The sequence below is a fragment of the Oncorhynchus gorbuscha genome, linkage group LG19 (assembly GCF_021184085.1).
Source record: "Oncorhynchus gorbuscha isolate QuinsamMale2020 ecotype Even-year linkage group LG19, OgorEven_v1.0, whole genome shotgun sequence".
Classification (NCBI taxonomy): Eukaryota; Metazoa; Chordata; class Actinopteri; order Salmoniformes; family Salmonidae; genus Oncorhynchus; species Oncorhynchus gorbuscha.
The window spans coordinates 77084539-77100240 of record NC_060191.1 but is presented as its reverse complement, the minus strand read 5'-3'; the positions used below and the strand labels follow the sequence as shown (position 1 = coordinate 77100240).

At 47.0% G+C, this 15702-nt stretch overlaps 1 protein-coding gene across 1 annotated transcript in view; it reads right to left on the bottom strand.

Moving 5' to 3' along the window:
- Positions 1 to 2353: 2353 nt before the first annotated feature.
- prdm10 (PR domain containing 10) overlaps positions 2354 to 15702 on the bottom strand; it is a 66689-nt gene continuing 53340 nt past the window's right edge. Inside the window, exons 22-25 of the mRNA XM_046315102.1 lie at positions 14498 to 14623; positions 12802 to 12964; positions 6416 to 6513; positions 2354 to 3230 (exon numbers count right to left, since the gene is read on the bottom strand). Of these exons, the coding sequence (XP_046171058.1) occupies positions 3048 to 3230; positions 6416 to 6513; positions 12802 to 12964; positions 14498 to 14623 (570 nt within the window). The 3' untranslated portion in view covers positions 2354 to 3047. The remainder of the gene's footprint in view (positions 3231 to 6415; positions 6514 to 12801; positions 12965 to 14497; positions 14624 to 15702) is intronic.

The following is a 15702-nucleotide window of genomic DNA, read 5'->3' as shown; positions in this document are numbered from 1 at the left end:
GCTGAAACGCAACATGATTCACTCAACGCTTTCTGTTCCAATTGGTCCTTCGGGTGATTCAGGAGAATCTGATTCTAGGATTAGCGGAACCTTTGGAACCCACTGAAGATTCTAGAACAGCCCGTGAATATTCTAGAAGAGAGAAGGAAGAGAATCCTGGAACTTTGTTCAGGTTAGGAATGTAAACAAACACAATTCCATTTCCTGTTCAAATGGCAATAACTTCACAGAGACATCGCTCTGTCTTCATAATGGGGGTTGCGTCCCAAATGTTACATATGGGCCCTGGTCAAAAGTAGTGCACTAAAATAGGGTGGGATTTGGAACACACTAAAGCCTTGTCAGTTACTGATGCAACCAGACTTTGATACATATTCCAGACTCCATTTCACTGCAGTAGCATAACCCTTTGTATATGCTTTGAGGATTTACTCTTTATTATAAACTGGGTGGTTTGAGCCCTGAATGCTGATTGGCTGAAAGTCGTGGTATATCAGACCGTATACCAAAGGTATAACAAAAAAATATATTTGTACTGTTCTAATTACATTGGTAATTTGTTTACAATAGAAATAAGGAATCCTGGGGGGTTTGTGGTATATGGCCAATATACCACGACTTAAAGTCTGTATCCAGGCACTCCGCGGTGCGTCATGCTTAAGAACAGCCCTTAGCCGTGGTATATTGGCCATATACCACACCTCCTCTGGCCTTATTGCTAAAGCATATAATTAAAGAATATGTTATGATCAAGATGAACAATCAAGCATAGAGTAATCAACCTGCCATTCTGACAGAAGTTATTGGCACCCTATTCCCAATGTGCTCTGGTCTAAAGTAGTGCACTGTCTAGGGAATAGGGCTCTGGTCTAAAGTAGTGCACTGTCTAGGGAATAGGGCTCTGGTCTAAAGTAGTGCACTGTCTAGGGAATAGGGCTCTGGTCTAAAGTAGTGCACTGTCTAGGGAATAGGGCTCTGGTCTATAGTAGTGCACTGTCTAGGGAATAGGGTGCCATTTTTAAAGGAAAACTCCAACCAGAAACCCCTCTTTTGGTACTTGTTTCATTAGTCCACTGTTGACATAGTGCCAAAATGTGTTTGCATGTCAGCAATCAAGTTTTCAAGATATCGAACTTTCAAAATACAGAAATACAGCCAGTTTGATGCATTTAGCATTTTGCACTGTTGAATATCAACTGGAGGGAGGAAGACATCAGTAGAATACAGACAGGAGAATCATGGCAGGAACAATATATTAACTACACCTACAATAATGTGAACCATGTTAGGTGGTCAAAGAAACTGTAACCTGGGGGAGTTATGGAGAGGTAAGGGGGGGGGTGTTATGGAGAGGTAAGGGAGGGTAAGGAGAGTTATGGGGGGGGGGGGGTGTTATGGAGAGGTAAGGGAGGGGTAAGGAGAGTTATGGGGGGTGTTATGGAGAGGTAAGGGGGGGGGGGTAAGGAGGGTGTTATGGAGGGGAAGGGGGGTGAGGGGGTTGTTATGGAGGGGTAAAGGGGGTGTTATGGAGGGGAAGGGGGGTGTTATGGAGGGGTAAAGGGGGTGTTATGGAGGGGTAAAGGGGGTGTTATGGAGGGGTAAGGGGGTTGTTATGGAGGGGTAAGGGGGTTGTTATGAAGGGGTAAGGAGAGGTATGGGGGTAAGGAGGGTGTTATGGAGGGGTAAGGGGGTGTTATGGAGGGGTAAGGGGGGGTGTTATGGAAGGGTAAGGGGTGGTGTTATGGAGGGGTAAGGGGGTTGTTATGGAGGGGTAAGGGGGGTGTTATGGAGGGGAAGGGGGTTGTTATGGAGGGGAAGGGGGGTGTTATGGAGGGGTAGGGGGGGGGTGTTATGGAGGGGGGGGGGGGTGTTATGGAGGGGTAAGGGGGTGTTATGGAGGGGTAAGGGGGGTGTTATGGAGGGGTAGGGGGGTGTTATGGAGGGGTAGGGGGGTGTTATGGAGGGGTAAGGGGGGTGTTATGGAGGGGTAAGGGGGGTGTTATGGAGGGGTAAGGGGGGTGTTATGGAGGGGTAAAGGGGGGTGTTATGGAGTGGTAAAGGGGGGGGTGTTATGGAGGGGTAAGGGGGGTGTGCATGAACAGCTGAACAAAACCCTGCCGAACAACAAACAAACTAAAACTTCACAAATTGTTGTCATAATATATGCGCAAACCGTTTGGACTGGGAATCATGCGATAGGCTTAAAAGATGGGGGGGGGGGGGTGTTATGGAGGGGTAAGGTGGGCGGGTCTGACCAAGTCTTCTATCTGAAGTGTCAGTCACTGAAAAGGTCTCAGAAACAGAGCTATCGAAGCTCTCCAGTGTGTTTCAGTTTACACACACACACACACACACACACACACACACACACACACACACACACACACACACACACACACACACACACACACACACACACACACACACACACACACACACACACACACACACACACCTAACTGTATGACCGTGTGTATACTATGTTCTCCTCCAAAAAGTCCATATTTCCTTTTCCACGTCTTGAGTGAGCTGCTCCTTTCTTCTAGCAGCTTCTCAGCTCCTTCAGTTCAACCGAAACACACAACAAGCAGTGTTGATCTAAAAACCCTGTTCCTCTGAGAACCAGGTCTGTGAGTGAACTGTGAGTGAACTGTGTGTGTGTGTGTGTGTGTGTGTGTGTGTGTGTGTGTGTGTGTGTGTGTGTGTGTGTGTGTGTGTGTGTGTGTGTGTGTGTGTGTGTGTGTGTGTGTGTGTGTGTGTGTGTGTGTGTGTGTGTGTGTGTGTGTGTGTCTATGGGGCGGGGCTGCATGCAGACAGGTCTGTGACCAGTCCTTACATCTCCAAAGAGTAATTTAACTATGTACAGTTGTTCATAGATCAGTACTTAGATCTGTAGGATAGTTGAGCCTCATATAGGGCTCAATGTCAAAGTGAGTTCCCTGGTTAAACAGCTGTCCCGAGGTCAGTCGATATGAGTTTGGTGACGGGAAGATTCACTTCAGCAGGGTTTGGGGCTGTGAGAAGTAGGTAACAGCTGCTGCTAGAGGTCAAGGTTTGGTGATGTGTAGTTCGCTGGCCCCGGTGCCGTTGGTGGTGGTGGTGATGATGTACTGTGTGGTGGGCTGCTGGGAGGAGGTCTGGGCATCCAGATGGGTCTGGGCTGAGTTCTGGGGGCCGCTGGCCTGCTTAGGGTCCAACTCAGACTGGCCCTCTGAAATCACATAGTGGGTCTGGAACAAGATGGTACAACAGTTAGAATGCACAGACCACCACCATACACCACTATACACCACCATACACCACCATACACCACCATACACCACCATACACCACTAAACACCACTAAACACCACTATACACCACCAAACACCACCATACACCACTAAACACCACCATACACCACCATACACCACCATACACCACTATACACCACTATACACCACTATACACCACTATACACCACCATACACCACCATACACCACCATACACCACTATACACCACCATACACCACTATACACCACCATACACCACCATACACCACTATACACCACCAAACACCACTATACACCACCATACACCACCATAACACCACCATACACACCACCATACACCATACACCACTATACACCACTATACACCACTATACACATACACCACTATACACCACTATACACCACTATACACCACTATAACCACCATACACCACCATACACCACCATACACCACCATACACCACCATACACCACCATACACCACCATACACCACCATACACCACCATACACCACTATACACCACCATACACCACTATACACCACTATACACCACCATACAACACCATACAACACCATACACCACTATACACCACTATACACCACTATACACCACTATACACCACTATACACCACTATACACCACTATGCACCACCATACACCACCATCATACACCACCACTATACACCACCATCATACACCACCACCACCACCATACACCACCATACACCACCAAACACCACTATACACCACCAAACACCACCATACAACACCATACACCACTATACACCACCACCACCAAACACCACTATACACCACCATACACCACCATCATACACCACCACTATACACCACCATCATACACCACCACCACCACCATACACCACCATACACCACCATCACCACCATACACCACTATACACCGTGACCGGTCATTTTAGAAATGTACCAGACCCATGCTTTGGGTGCATAACCTATTAGGACATTTAACAGAATATTCAAATTAGGGTAATGAATATTGAGATTATGGAAATGAATTGTAACAGAATATTGAGATTAGGGTAATGAATTTTAACAGAATACTGATATTATGGTAATGCATATTGAGATTATGGTAATGAGTTTTAACAGAATATTGAGATTATGGTAATGAATATTGAGATTATGGTAATGAATCATAACAGAATATTGAGATTATGGTAATGAATTTTAACAGAATACTGAGATTACAGGTAACTCATGTAAGGGAGCAGTCAATAAAATGTCATTTTCAAACATTTGCCAAAACACCATAAACAGCTAAACCAGCACACCTGGGAAAACACCATTCTAAAACAGCACACCTGGGAAAACACCATTCTAAACCAGCACACCTGGTAAAACACCATTCTAACCAGCACACCTGGGAAAACACCATTCTAAAACAGGCCACCTGGGAAAACACCATTCTAAAACAGGCCACCTGGGAAAACACCATTCTAAACCAGGCCACCTGGGAAAACACCATTCTAAACCAGCACACCTGGGAAAACACCATTCTAAACCAGCACACCTGGGAAAACACCATTCTAAAACAGCACACCTGGGAAAACACCATTCTAAAACAGCACACCTGGGAAAACACCATTCTAAACCAGCACACCTGGTAAAACACCATTCTAACCAGCACACCTGGGAAAACACCATTCTAAAACAGGCCACCTGGGAAAACACCATTCTAAACAGCACACCTGGGAAAACACCATTCTAACCAGCACACCTGGGAAAACACCATTCTAAAACAGGCCACCTGGGAAAACACCATTCTAAACAGCACACCTGGGAAAACACCATTCTAAAACAGGCCACCTGGGAAAACACCATTCTAAACCAGCACTCCTGGGAAAACACCATTCTAAACCAGCACACCTGGGAAAACACCATTCTAAACCAGCACACCTGGGAAAACACCATTCTAAACCAGCACACCTGGGAAAACACCATTCTAAAACAGCACACCTGGGAAAACACCATTCTAAAACAGCACACCTGGGAAAACACCATTCTAAACCAGCACACCTGGGAAAACACCATTCTAAACCAGCACACCTGGGAAAACACCATTCTAAACCAGCACACCTGGGAAAACACCATTCTAAATCAGCACACCTGGGAAAACACCATTCTAAACAGGCCACCTGTGAAAACACCATTCTAACCAGCACACCTGGGAAAACACCATTCTAAACCAGCACCCCTGTGAAAACACCATTCTAAACCAGCACCCCTGTGAAAACACCATTCTAACCAGCACACCTGGGAAAACACCATTCTAAACAGACCACCTGGGAAAACACCATTCTAACCAACACACCTGGGAAAACACCATTCTAAACAGGCCACCTGGGAAAACACCATTTTAACCAGCACACCTGGGAAAACACCATTCTAAACCAGCACCCCTGTGAAAACACCATTCTAACCAGCACACCTGGGAAAACACCATTCTAACCAGCACACCTGGGAAAACACCATTCTAACCAGCACACCTGGGAAAACACCATTCTAAACAGACCACCTGGGAAAACACCATTCTAACCAGCACACCTGGGAAAACACCATTCTAACCAGCACACCTGGGAAAACACCATTCTAAACCAGCACACCTGGGAAAACACCATTCTAACCAGCACACCTGGGAAAACACCATTCTAAACCAGCACACCTGGGAAAACACCATTCTGGAAGGTTGGAAGTTCAAATCCCCGAGCTGACAAGGTACAAACCTGATAAAACAGAAGTACAAGAAGTGTTTTCTAAACGGTTCATGGATGAAAATACCACTGAAATTAAAGCTGACCGCCCACACTTTAACCTCGTCATCATTTCACCTCATAGTTATCGTATCATTTCAACAAAAAATGGTATCTCTCTCCCAATACTTTTTGGAGCTCACTATAGCTTAGAGTAACCGTAAGGTACATTTGAATTAGCTTGTCTGGCGCCAACTAAGCAGAGTTCCTCTTTAGACCAAATGGAAAGGCCCTAAACACGCCTCCCTACTGGGCCAGGTGAGCTACAGCTCAGGTAAAGCATACCCACTGAGAACCAAACCGTTTATTGATAACCAAGAGAAGTAGCTAGACCCTCTCTCATAACTCACCGTCTTGACCCCAGCACTGTTGACCCCTGTGACAGGAGTGCTGGCCTCAGCAATCACGTACTGGGTATGCGGCAACGTCATCATCTGGATCTCAGAGGCTAGAGAGAGAGAGAGACAGAGAGGAGAGAGACAGAGAGAGAGAGAGAGACAGAGAGAGAGAGAGAGAGAGACAGAGAGGAGAGAGACAGAGAGGAGAGAGACAGAGAGGAGAGAGAGAGAGAGAGAGAGAGAGAGAGACAGAGAGAGAGAGAGAGAGAGAGAGAGAGAGACAGAGAGAGAGAGAGAGAGAGAGAGAGAGAGAGAGAGACAGAGAGGAGAGAGACAGAGAGAGAGACAGAGAGACAGAGAGAGAGAGAGAGAGAGAGAGAGAGAGAGAGAGAGAGAGAGAGAGAGACAGAGAGAGAGAGAGAGACAGAGAGAGAGAGACAGAGAGAGAGAGAGAGAGAGAGAGAGAGAGAGAGAGAGAGAGAGAGAGAGAGAGAGAGAGAGAGAGAGAGAGAGAGAGAGAGAGAGAGAGACAGAGAGAGAGAGAGACAGAGAGAGAGAGAGAGAGAGAGAGAGAGACAGAGAGAGAGAGAGAGAGAGAGAGAGAGAGAGAGAGAGAGAGAGAGAGACAGAGAGAGAGAGAGAGAGAGAGAGAGACAGAGAGAGAGAGAGAGAGAGAGAGAGACAGAGAGAGACAGAGCGAGAGACAGAGAGGAGAGAGACAGAGCGAGAGACAGAGAGGAGAGAGACAGAGAGGAGAGAGACAGAGAGGAGAGAGACAGAGAGGAGAGAGACAGAGAGCGAGAGGAGAGAGAGAGAGAGAGGAGAGAGAGCGAGAGGAGAGAGAGCCAGAGAGGAGAGAGACAGAGAGCGAGAGGAGAGAGACAGAGAGGAGAGAGAGAGAGACAGAGAGAGAGAGAGAGAGAGAGAGAGAGAGACAGAGAGAGAGAGAGAGAGAGAGAGAGAGAGAGAGAGAGGGAGAGAGACAGAGAGAGAGAGAGAGAGAGAGAGAGAGAGAGAGAGAGAGACAGAGAGAGAGAGAGAGAGAGAGAGAGAGAGAGAGAGAGAGAGAGAGAGAGAGACAGAGAGAGAGAGAGAGAGAGAGAGAGAGAGAGAGAGAGAGAGAGAGAGAGAGAGAGAGAGAGTGAGAGAGAGAGAGAGAGAGAGAGAGGAGAGAGACAGAGAGAGAGAGAGAGAGACAGAGAGAGACAGAGAGAGAGAGAGAGAGAGAGAAGAGAGACAGAGACAGAGAGGAGAGAGACAGAGAGAGAGAGACAGAGAGAGAGAGAGAGAGAGAGAGAGAGAGAGAGAGAGAGAGAGAGAGAGAGAGACAGAGAGAGAGAGACAGAGAGAGAGAGAGAGAGAGAGAGAGAGAGAGACAGAGAGAGAGAGGAGAGAGACAGAGAGAGAGAGACAGAGAGAGAGATAAGGAGAGAGAGACAGACAGAGAGACAGAGAGACAGAGAGCGAGAGAGCGAGAGCGAGAGAGAGAGACAGAGAGAGAGAGACAGAGAGAGAGAGACAGAGAGAGAGAGATAAGGAGAGAGAGACAGACAGAGAGACAGAGAGGAGAGACAGAGAGAGAGAGGAGAGAGACAGAGAGACAGAGAAAGAGAGAGAGAGAGACAAAGAGAGCAAGAGAGAGAGAGAGAGAGAGAGAGAGAGAGAGAGAGAGAGACAGAGAGAGAGAGAGAGAGAGAGAGAGAGAGAGAGAGAGACAGAGAGGAGAGAGACAGAGACAGAGAGGAGAGAGACAGAGAGAGAGAGAGAGAGAGAGAGAGAGAGAGAGAGAGAGACAGAGAGAGAAAGAGAGAGAGAGAGACAGAGAGAGAGAGGGAAACAGAGAGAGAGAGAGGGGGAGAGAAGGAGAGAAGGAGTGAGACAGGAGAGAGAGGAATGAGAGACAGGAGAGAGAGCGAGAGAGAAGGAGTGAGACAGGAGAGAGAGAGAGACAGGAGTGAGAGAGACAGGAGAGAGAGAGAGACAGGAGAGAGAGAGAGACAGGAGAGAGAGAGAGAGGAGAGAGAGAGAGAGAGAGAGAGAGAGAGAGAGAGAGAGAGAGAGAGAGAGAGAGAGAGAGAGAGAGAGAGAGAGAGAGAGAGACAGGAGTGAGAGAGACAGGAGAGAGAGAGGAGAGAGACAGGAGAGGGAGACAGGAGAGAGAGAGACAGGAGAGAGAGAGACAGGAGTGAGAGAGACAGGAGTGAGAGACAGGAGTGAGAGACAGGAGTGAGAGAGACAGGAGTGAGAGAGACAGGAGAGAGAGAGACAGGAGAGAGAGAGACAGGAGTGAGAGAGACAGGAGAGAGAGAGACAGGAGTGAGAGAGACAGGAGAGAGAGAGACAGGAGAGAGAGAGACAGGAGAGAGAGAGACAGGAGTGAGAGAGACAGGAGAGAGAGAGGCAGGAGAGAGAGGCAGGAGAGAGAGAGGAGTGAGTCAGTCAGTATAATGTCTCTGTCGGTTCAACATACTATACATACTATATATTATATATAGTACTATATAGTATATATAGTACTATAGTATACTATATATATATAGTATACTATACATACTATATATTAAACTATGGCCTGAATCTCTAACCATTTCTCTCCCGATGTGTGCCCTCATTCACTCCGTCTCATTTAATAAGGGATATTCCCTAGAGCTCAACTTGGATTTAATAGGCTGGGATATTCCCTAGAGCTCAACTTGTGTAAACGTCCTCTAACCCTGAACCAATCCAAAGCTTTTAAATCCCTGAGTGGGAACAAAGGAACACTATATTGAAAAAACAGCTGAAGGATGTGATCCTCTGCCCAGGTGTTGCTGACGCATGCCAGACATTAAAACACCTGGTACTTTACATATCAGGTAGCTACGATGCATTCGGAAAGTATTCAGACCCCTTGACTTTTTCCACATTTTGTAACGTTACAGCCTTATTCTAAAACTAATTAAATAAATACAAATCCTCAACAATCTACACACAATACTGACATCACAATACCCCATAATGACATCGCAATACCCCATAATGACATCGCAATACCCCATAATGACGTCCCAATACCCCATAATGACGTCCCAATACCCCATAATGACGTCCCAATACCCCATAATGACGTCCCAATACCCCATAATGACATCACAATACCCCATAATGACATCACAATACCCCATAATGACATCACAATACCCCATAATGACATCACAATACCCCATAATGACATCACAATACCCCATAATGACATCACAATACCCCATAATGACATCGCCATACCCCATAATGACATCGCCATACCCCATAATGACATCGCCATACCCCATAATGACATCGCCATACCCCATAATGACATCACCATACCCCATAATGACCACACACTACCCCATAATGACACACAATACCCCATAATGACACACAATACCCCATAATGACATCACCAATACCCCATAATGACATCACCATACCCCATAATGACATCACCATACCCCATAATGACATCACAATACCCCATAATGACATCACCATACCCCATAATGACATCACCATACCCCATAATGACATCACCATACCCCATAATGACTACACACTACCCCATAATGACTACACACTACCCCATAATGACACACCATACCCCATAATGACATCACCATACCCCATAATGACATCACCATACCCCATAATGACATCACCATACCCCATAATGACATCACCATACCCCATAATGACATCACCATACCCCATAATGACATCACCATACCCCATAATGACATCACAATACCCCATAATGACATCACAATACCCCATAATGACATCACAATATCCCCATAATGACATCACAATACCCCATAATGACATCACAATATCCCCATAATGACATCACAATACCCCATAATGACATCACAATACCCCATAATGACATCACAATACCCCATAATGACATCACAATACCCCATAATGACATCACAATACCCCATAATGACATCACAATACCCCATAATGACATCACAATACCCCATAATGACATCACAATACCCCATAATGACATCACAATGCCCCATAATGACATCACAATACCCCATAATGACATCACAATACCCCATAATGACATCACCATACCCCATATTGACATCACCATACCCCATATTGACATCACCATACCCCATAATGACATCACCATACCCCATAATGCCATCACCATACCCCATAATGCCATCACCATACCCCATAATGACATCACCATACCCCATAATGACATCACCATACCCCATAATGACATCACCATACCCCATAATGACATCACCATACCCCATAATGACATCACCATACCCCATAATGACATCACCATACCCCATAATGACATCACCATACCCCATAATGACATCACCATACCCCATAATGACATCACAATATCCCCATAATGACATCACAATGCCCCATAATGACATCACAATGCCCCATAATGACATCACCATACCCCATAATGACATCACAATACCCCATAATGACATCACCATACCCCATAATGACAACACCATACCCCATAATGACAAAGCAAAAACAGGTTTATTTACATTTTTTTCAAATGTATAACAAATAAACAGATACTATATTTCCATAAGTATTCAGACCCTTTGCTATGGGACTCAAAATTGAGCTCAGATGCATTCTGTTCCCATTGATCATCCTTGGCCGCAGGGCCAGACAAATTACCAGGACGTGTACTCAGAGCATGCGTTGACCAACTGGCAAGTGTCTTCACTGACATTTCCAAACTCTCCCTGACTGAGTCTGTAATACCATCATGTTTTAAGCAGACCACCATAGTCCCTGTGCCGAAGAACACCAAGGTAACCTGCCTAAACGACTACTGACCCGAAGCACTCACATCCGTTGCCACGAAGTGCTTTGAAAGAGGCTGGTCATGGCTCACATCAACACCATTATCCCAGAAACCCTTAGACCCACTCCAATTTGCATACCGCCCCAACAGATCCACAGATGATGCAATCTCTATTGCACTCTACATTGCCCTTTCCCACCTGGACAAAAGGGTCACCTACGTGAGAATGTTGTTCATTGACTACAGCTTAGTGTTCAACACTATAGTGCCCTCAAAGCTCATCAATAAGCTAAGGACTCTGGGACTAAACACCTCCCTCTGCAACTGGATCCTGGACTTCCTGACGAGCCGCCTCCAGGTGGTGAGGGTAGGTAACAACACATCTGCCACGCTGAGCCTCAACACTGGGGCCCCTCAGGGGTGTGTGCTCAGCCCCCTCCTGTACTCCCTGTTCACTCATGACTGTACGGCCAGGCACGACTCCAAAACCATCATTAAGTTTGCCGATGACACAACAGTGGTAGGCCTGATCACCGACAACGATGAGACAGCCTACAGGGAGGAGGTCAGAGACCTGGTCGTGTGGTGCCAGGACAACAACCTCTCCCTCAACGTGATCAAGACAAAGGAGATGATTGTGGACTACAGGAAAAGGAGGACCGAGCACACACCCATTCTCATCGACGGGGTTGTAGTGGAGCAGGTTGAGATCTTTAATTTCTTTGGTGTCCACATCACCAACAAACTAACATGGTCCAAGCACCACAAGACAGTCATGAAGAGGGCACAACAAAATCTATTTCAGGAGACTGAAAAGATTTGGCCTGGGTCCTCAGATCCTCAAAAGGTTCTACAGCTGCCAGGAATGGAGACGGGGTGAAGGTTCACCTTCCAACAGGACAACGACCCTAAGCACACAGCCAAGACAACACAGGAGTGGCTTCAGGACAAGTCTCTGAATGTCCTTGAGTGGCCCAGCCAGAGCCCGGACTTGAACCCAGATCGAACATCTCTGGAGAGACCTGAAAATAGCTGTGCAGCGACACTCCCCATCCAACCTGACAGAGCTTGAGAGCATCTGCAGAGAAGAATGGGAGAAACTCCCCAAATACAGGTGTGCCAAGCTTCAACAATGTACCGAGTAAAGGGTCTGAATACTTCTGTAAATGTGATATTTCTGGGGGGTTTTTTATATACATTTGCAAAAAGCCCTTAACCTGTTTTTGCTTTGTCATTATGGGGTATTGTGATGTCATTATGGGGTATTGTGATGTCATTATGGGGATATTGTGATGTCATTATGGGGTATTGTGATGTCATTATGGGGTATTGTGATGTCATTATGGGGTATTGTGATGTCATTATGGGGTATTGTGATGTCATTATGGGGTATTGTGTGTAGATTGATGAGGGGGGAAAAACAATTGAATCCATTTTAGAATAAGGCTGTAACGTAACACAATGTGGATAAAGTCAAGGGGTCTGAATACTTTCCGAAGGCTCTGTATATCGTATGTTTTAAAAATCTGGTGCATGCAGAGCCCAGCCCAATCCAGGCAGTGGTACTCACGGTATCCTCTGTAGTTCCAGTTGCCGGGGATGTAGGCGTGCTGCACAGAGCCCTGCTGATTGGATGACGTCTGGAGGGCGTGACTCTGGGCCAGGGTCACAGGGGTCAGCTGGGCGGGGCTTAACTCCTGGGTCACCTGGGAGGAAGGGCTTAGAGGCTGACCCTGCAGGAACAACAGAGGACGATTGGTTGATTGTTGGATTGATACAGACCATGTTGAAGGTACTATGTAGCTCTGGATAAGAGCATCTGCTGACTGACCAAAATGTCAAATGTAAATTCAGTATTTGCTTTAAAACATAGCACAGGTTTAGAGTACTGTAAGGAGTTAGAACCCCTAGTAAGGAGTTAGAACCCCTAGCAAGGAGTTAGAACCCCTAGCAAGGAGTTAGAACCCCTAGCAAGGAGTTAGAACCCCTAGCAAGGAGTTAGAACCCCTAGCAAGGAGTTAGAATCCCTAGCAAGGAGTTAGAACCCCTAGTAAGGAGTTAGAACCCCTAGTAAAGAGTTAGAACCCCTATAGAACCCCTAGTAAGGAGTTAGAACCCCTATAGAACCCCTAGTAAGGAGTTAGTATCCCTAGTAAGGAGTTAGTATCCCTAGTAAGGAGTTAGAACCCCTAGTAAGGCGTTAGAACCCCTATAGAACCCCTAGTAAGGAGTTAGTACCCCTAGTAAGGAGTTAGAACCCCTATAGAACCCCTAGTAAGGAGTTAGAACCCCTAGTAAGGAGTTAGTATCCCTAGTAAGGAGTTAGAACACCTATAGAATCCCTAGTAAGGAGTTAGAACCCCTAGTAAGGAGTTAGAACCCCTATAGAACCCCTAGTAAGGAGTTAGAACCCCTAGTAAGGAGTTGGAACCCATAGTAAGGCGTTAGAACCCCTATAGAACCCCTAGTAAGGCGTTAGAACCCCTAGTAAGGCGTTAGAACCCCTAGTAAGGCGTTAGAACCCCTAGTAAGGCGTTAGAACCCCTAGTAAGGAGTTAGAACCCCTATAGAACCCCTAGTAAGGCGTTAGAACCCCTAGTAAGGAGTTAGAACCCCTATAGAACCCCTAGTAAGGTGTTAGATCCCCTAGTAAGGCGTTAGAACCCCTATATAACCCCTAGTAAGGAGTTAGAACCCCTATAGAACCCCTAGTAAGGAGTTAGAACCCCTATAACCCCTAGTAAGGAGTTAGAACCCCTAGTAAAGAGTTAGAACCCCTAGTAAGGAGTTAGAACCCCTAGTAAAGTGTTAGAACCCCTATATAACCCCTAGTAAAGAGTTAGAACCCCTAGTAAGGAGTTAGAACCCATATATAACCCCTAGTAAAGAGTTAGAACCCCTAGTAAAGTGTTAGAACCCCTATAGAACCCCTAGTAAGGAGTAAGAACCCCTATAGAACCCCTAGTAAGGAGTTAGAACCCCTAGTAAAGAGTTAGAACCCCTAGTAAAGAGTTAGAACCCCTAGTAAAGAGTTAGAACCCCTAGTAAAGTGTTAGAACCCCTAGTAAGGAGTTAGAACCCCTAGTAAAGAGTTAGAACCCCTAGTAAAGTGTTAGAACCCCTAGTAAGGAGTTAGAACCCCTAGTAAGGAGTTAGAACCCCTAGTAAGGCGTTAGAACCCCTATATAACCCCTAGTAAGGAGGTATTATTCTGTCTTGACAAATGACAGCGGCCAAGGCGGCCCTGTGAAGAGACTAGTGTTTACCTGCGTGTTCTGTCCTGCCTCTGACACCTGTATGTGTTGCACCTGTATGGAGTGTTGGCTGTAACCATGGGGATCATGGAGCTGGGAAACATCCACGGTGGAATGCTGGGAGTGGGGAGAGCCCGCCTGAGGGAGGAAGAAGAAGCCAGAGACACACAGATCAGGTACACATCATGTTTTTACAGGTTGAAGGGATTAGGGTCTAGGGGTTAGGGTCTAGGGGTTAGGGTCTAGGGGTTAGGTGTCAGTGTCTAGAGGTTAGGGTCTAGGGGTTAGGGTCTAGGGGTTAGGGTCTAGGTGTCTAGGGGTTAGGGTCCAGGGGTTAGGGTCCAGGGGTTAGGGTCCAGGGGTTAGGGTCTAGGGGTTAGGGTCTAGGGGTTAGGGTCTAGGGGTTAGGGTTAGGGTCTAGGGGTTAGGGTCTAGGTGTCTAGGGGTTAGGGTCTAGGTGTCTAGGGGTTAGGGTCTAGGGGTTAGGGTCTAGGGGTCTAGGGGTTAGGGTCTAGGTGTCTAGGGGTTAGGGTCTAGGTGTCTAGGGGTTAGGGTCTAGGTGTCTAGGGGTTAGGGTCTAGGTGTCTAGGGGTTAGGGTCTAGGTGTCTAGGGGTTAGGGTCTAGGGGTTAGGGTCTAGGTGTCTAGGGGTCCAGGGGGTTAGGGTCTAGGGGTTAGGGTCTAGGGGTTAGGGTCTAGGGTCTAGGGTCTAGGGGTTAGGGTCTAGGGTCTAGGGGTTAGGGTCTAGGGGGTCTAGGGGGGGTTAGGGTTAGGGTCTAGGGGTTAGGGTCTAGGTGTCTAGGGGTTAGGGTCTAGGGTCTAGGGGTTAGGGTCTAGGTGTCTAGGGGTTAGGGTCTAGGGTCTAGGGGTTAGGGTCTAGGGTCTAGGGGTTAGGGGGTCTAGGGGTTAGGGTCTAGGGGTTAGGGTCTAGGTGTCTAGGGGTTAGGGTCCAGGGGTTAGGGTCTAGGGGTTAGGGTCTAGGGGTTAGGGTCTAGGGGTTAGGGTCTAGGGGTTAGGGTCTAGGGGTTAGGGTCTAGGTGTCTAGGGGTTAGGGTCTAGGTGTCTAGGGGTTAGGGTCTAGGTGTCTAGGGGTTAGGGTCTAGGTGTCTAGGGGTTAGGGTCTAGGTGTCTAGGGGTTAGGGTCTAGGTGTCTAGGGGTCTAGGGGTCTAGGGGGGTCTAGGGGTTAGGGTCTAGGTGTCTAGGGGTCTAGGGTCTAG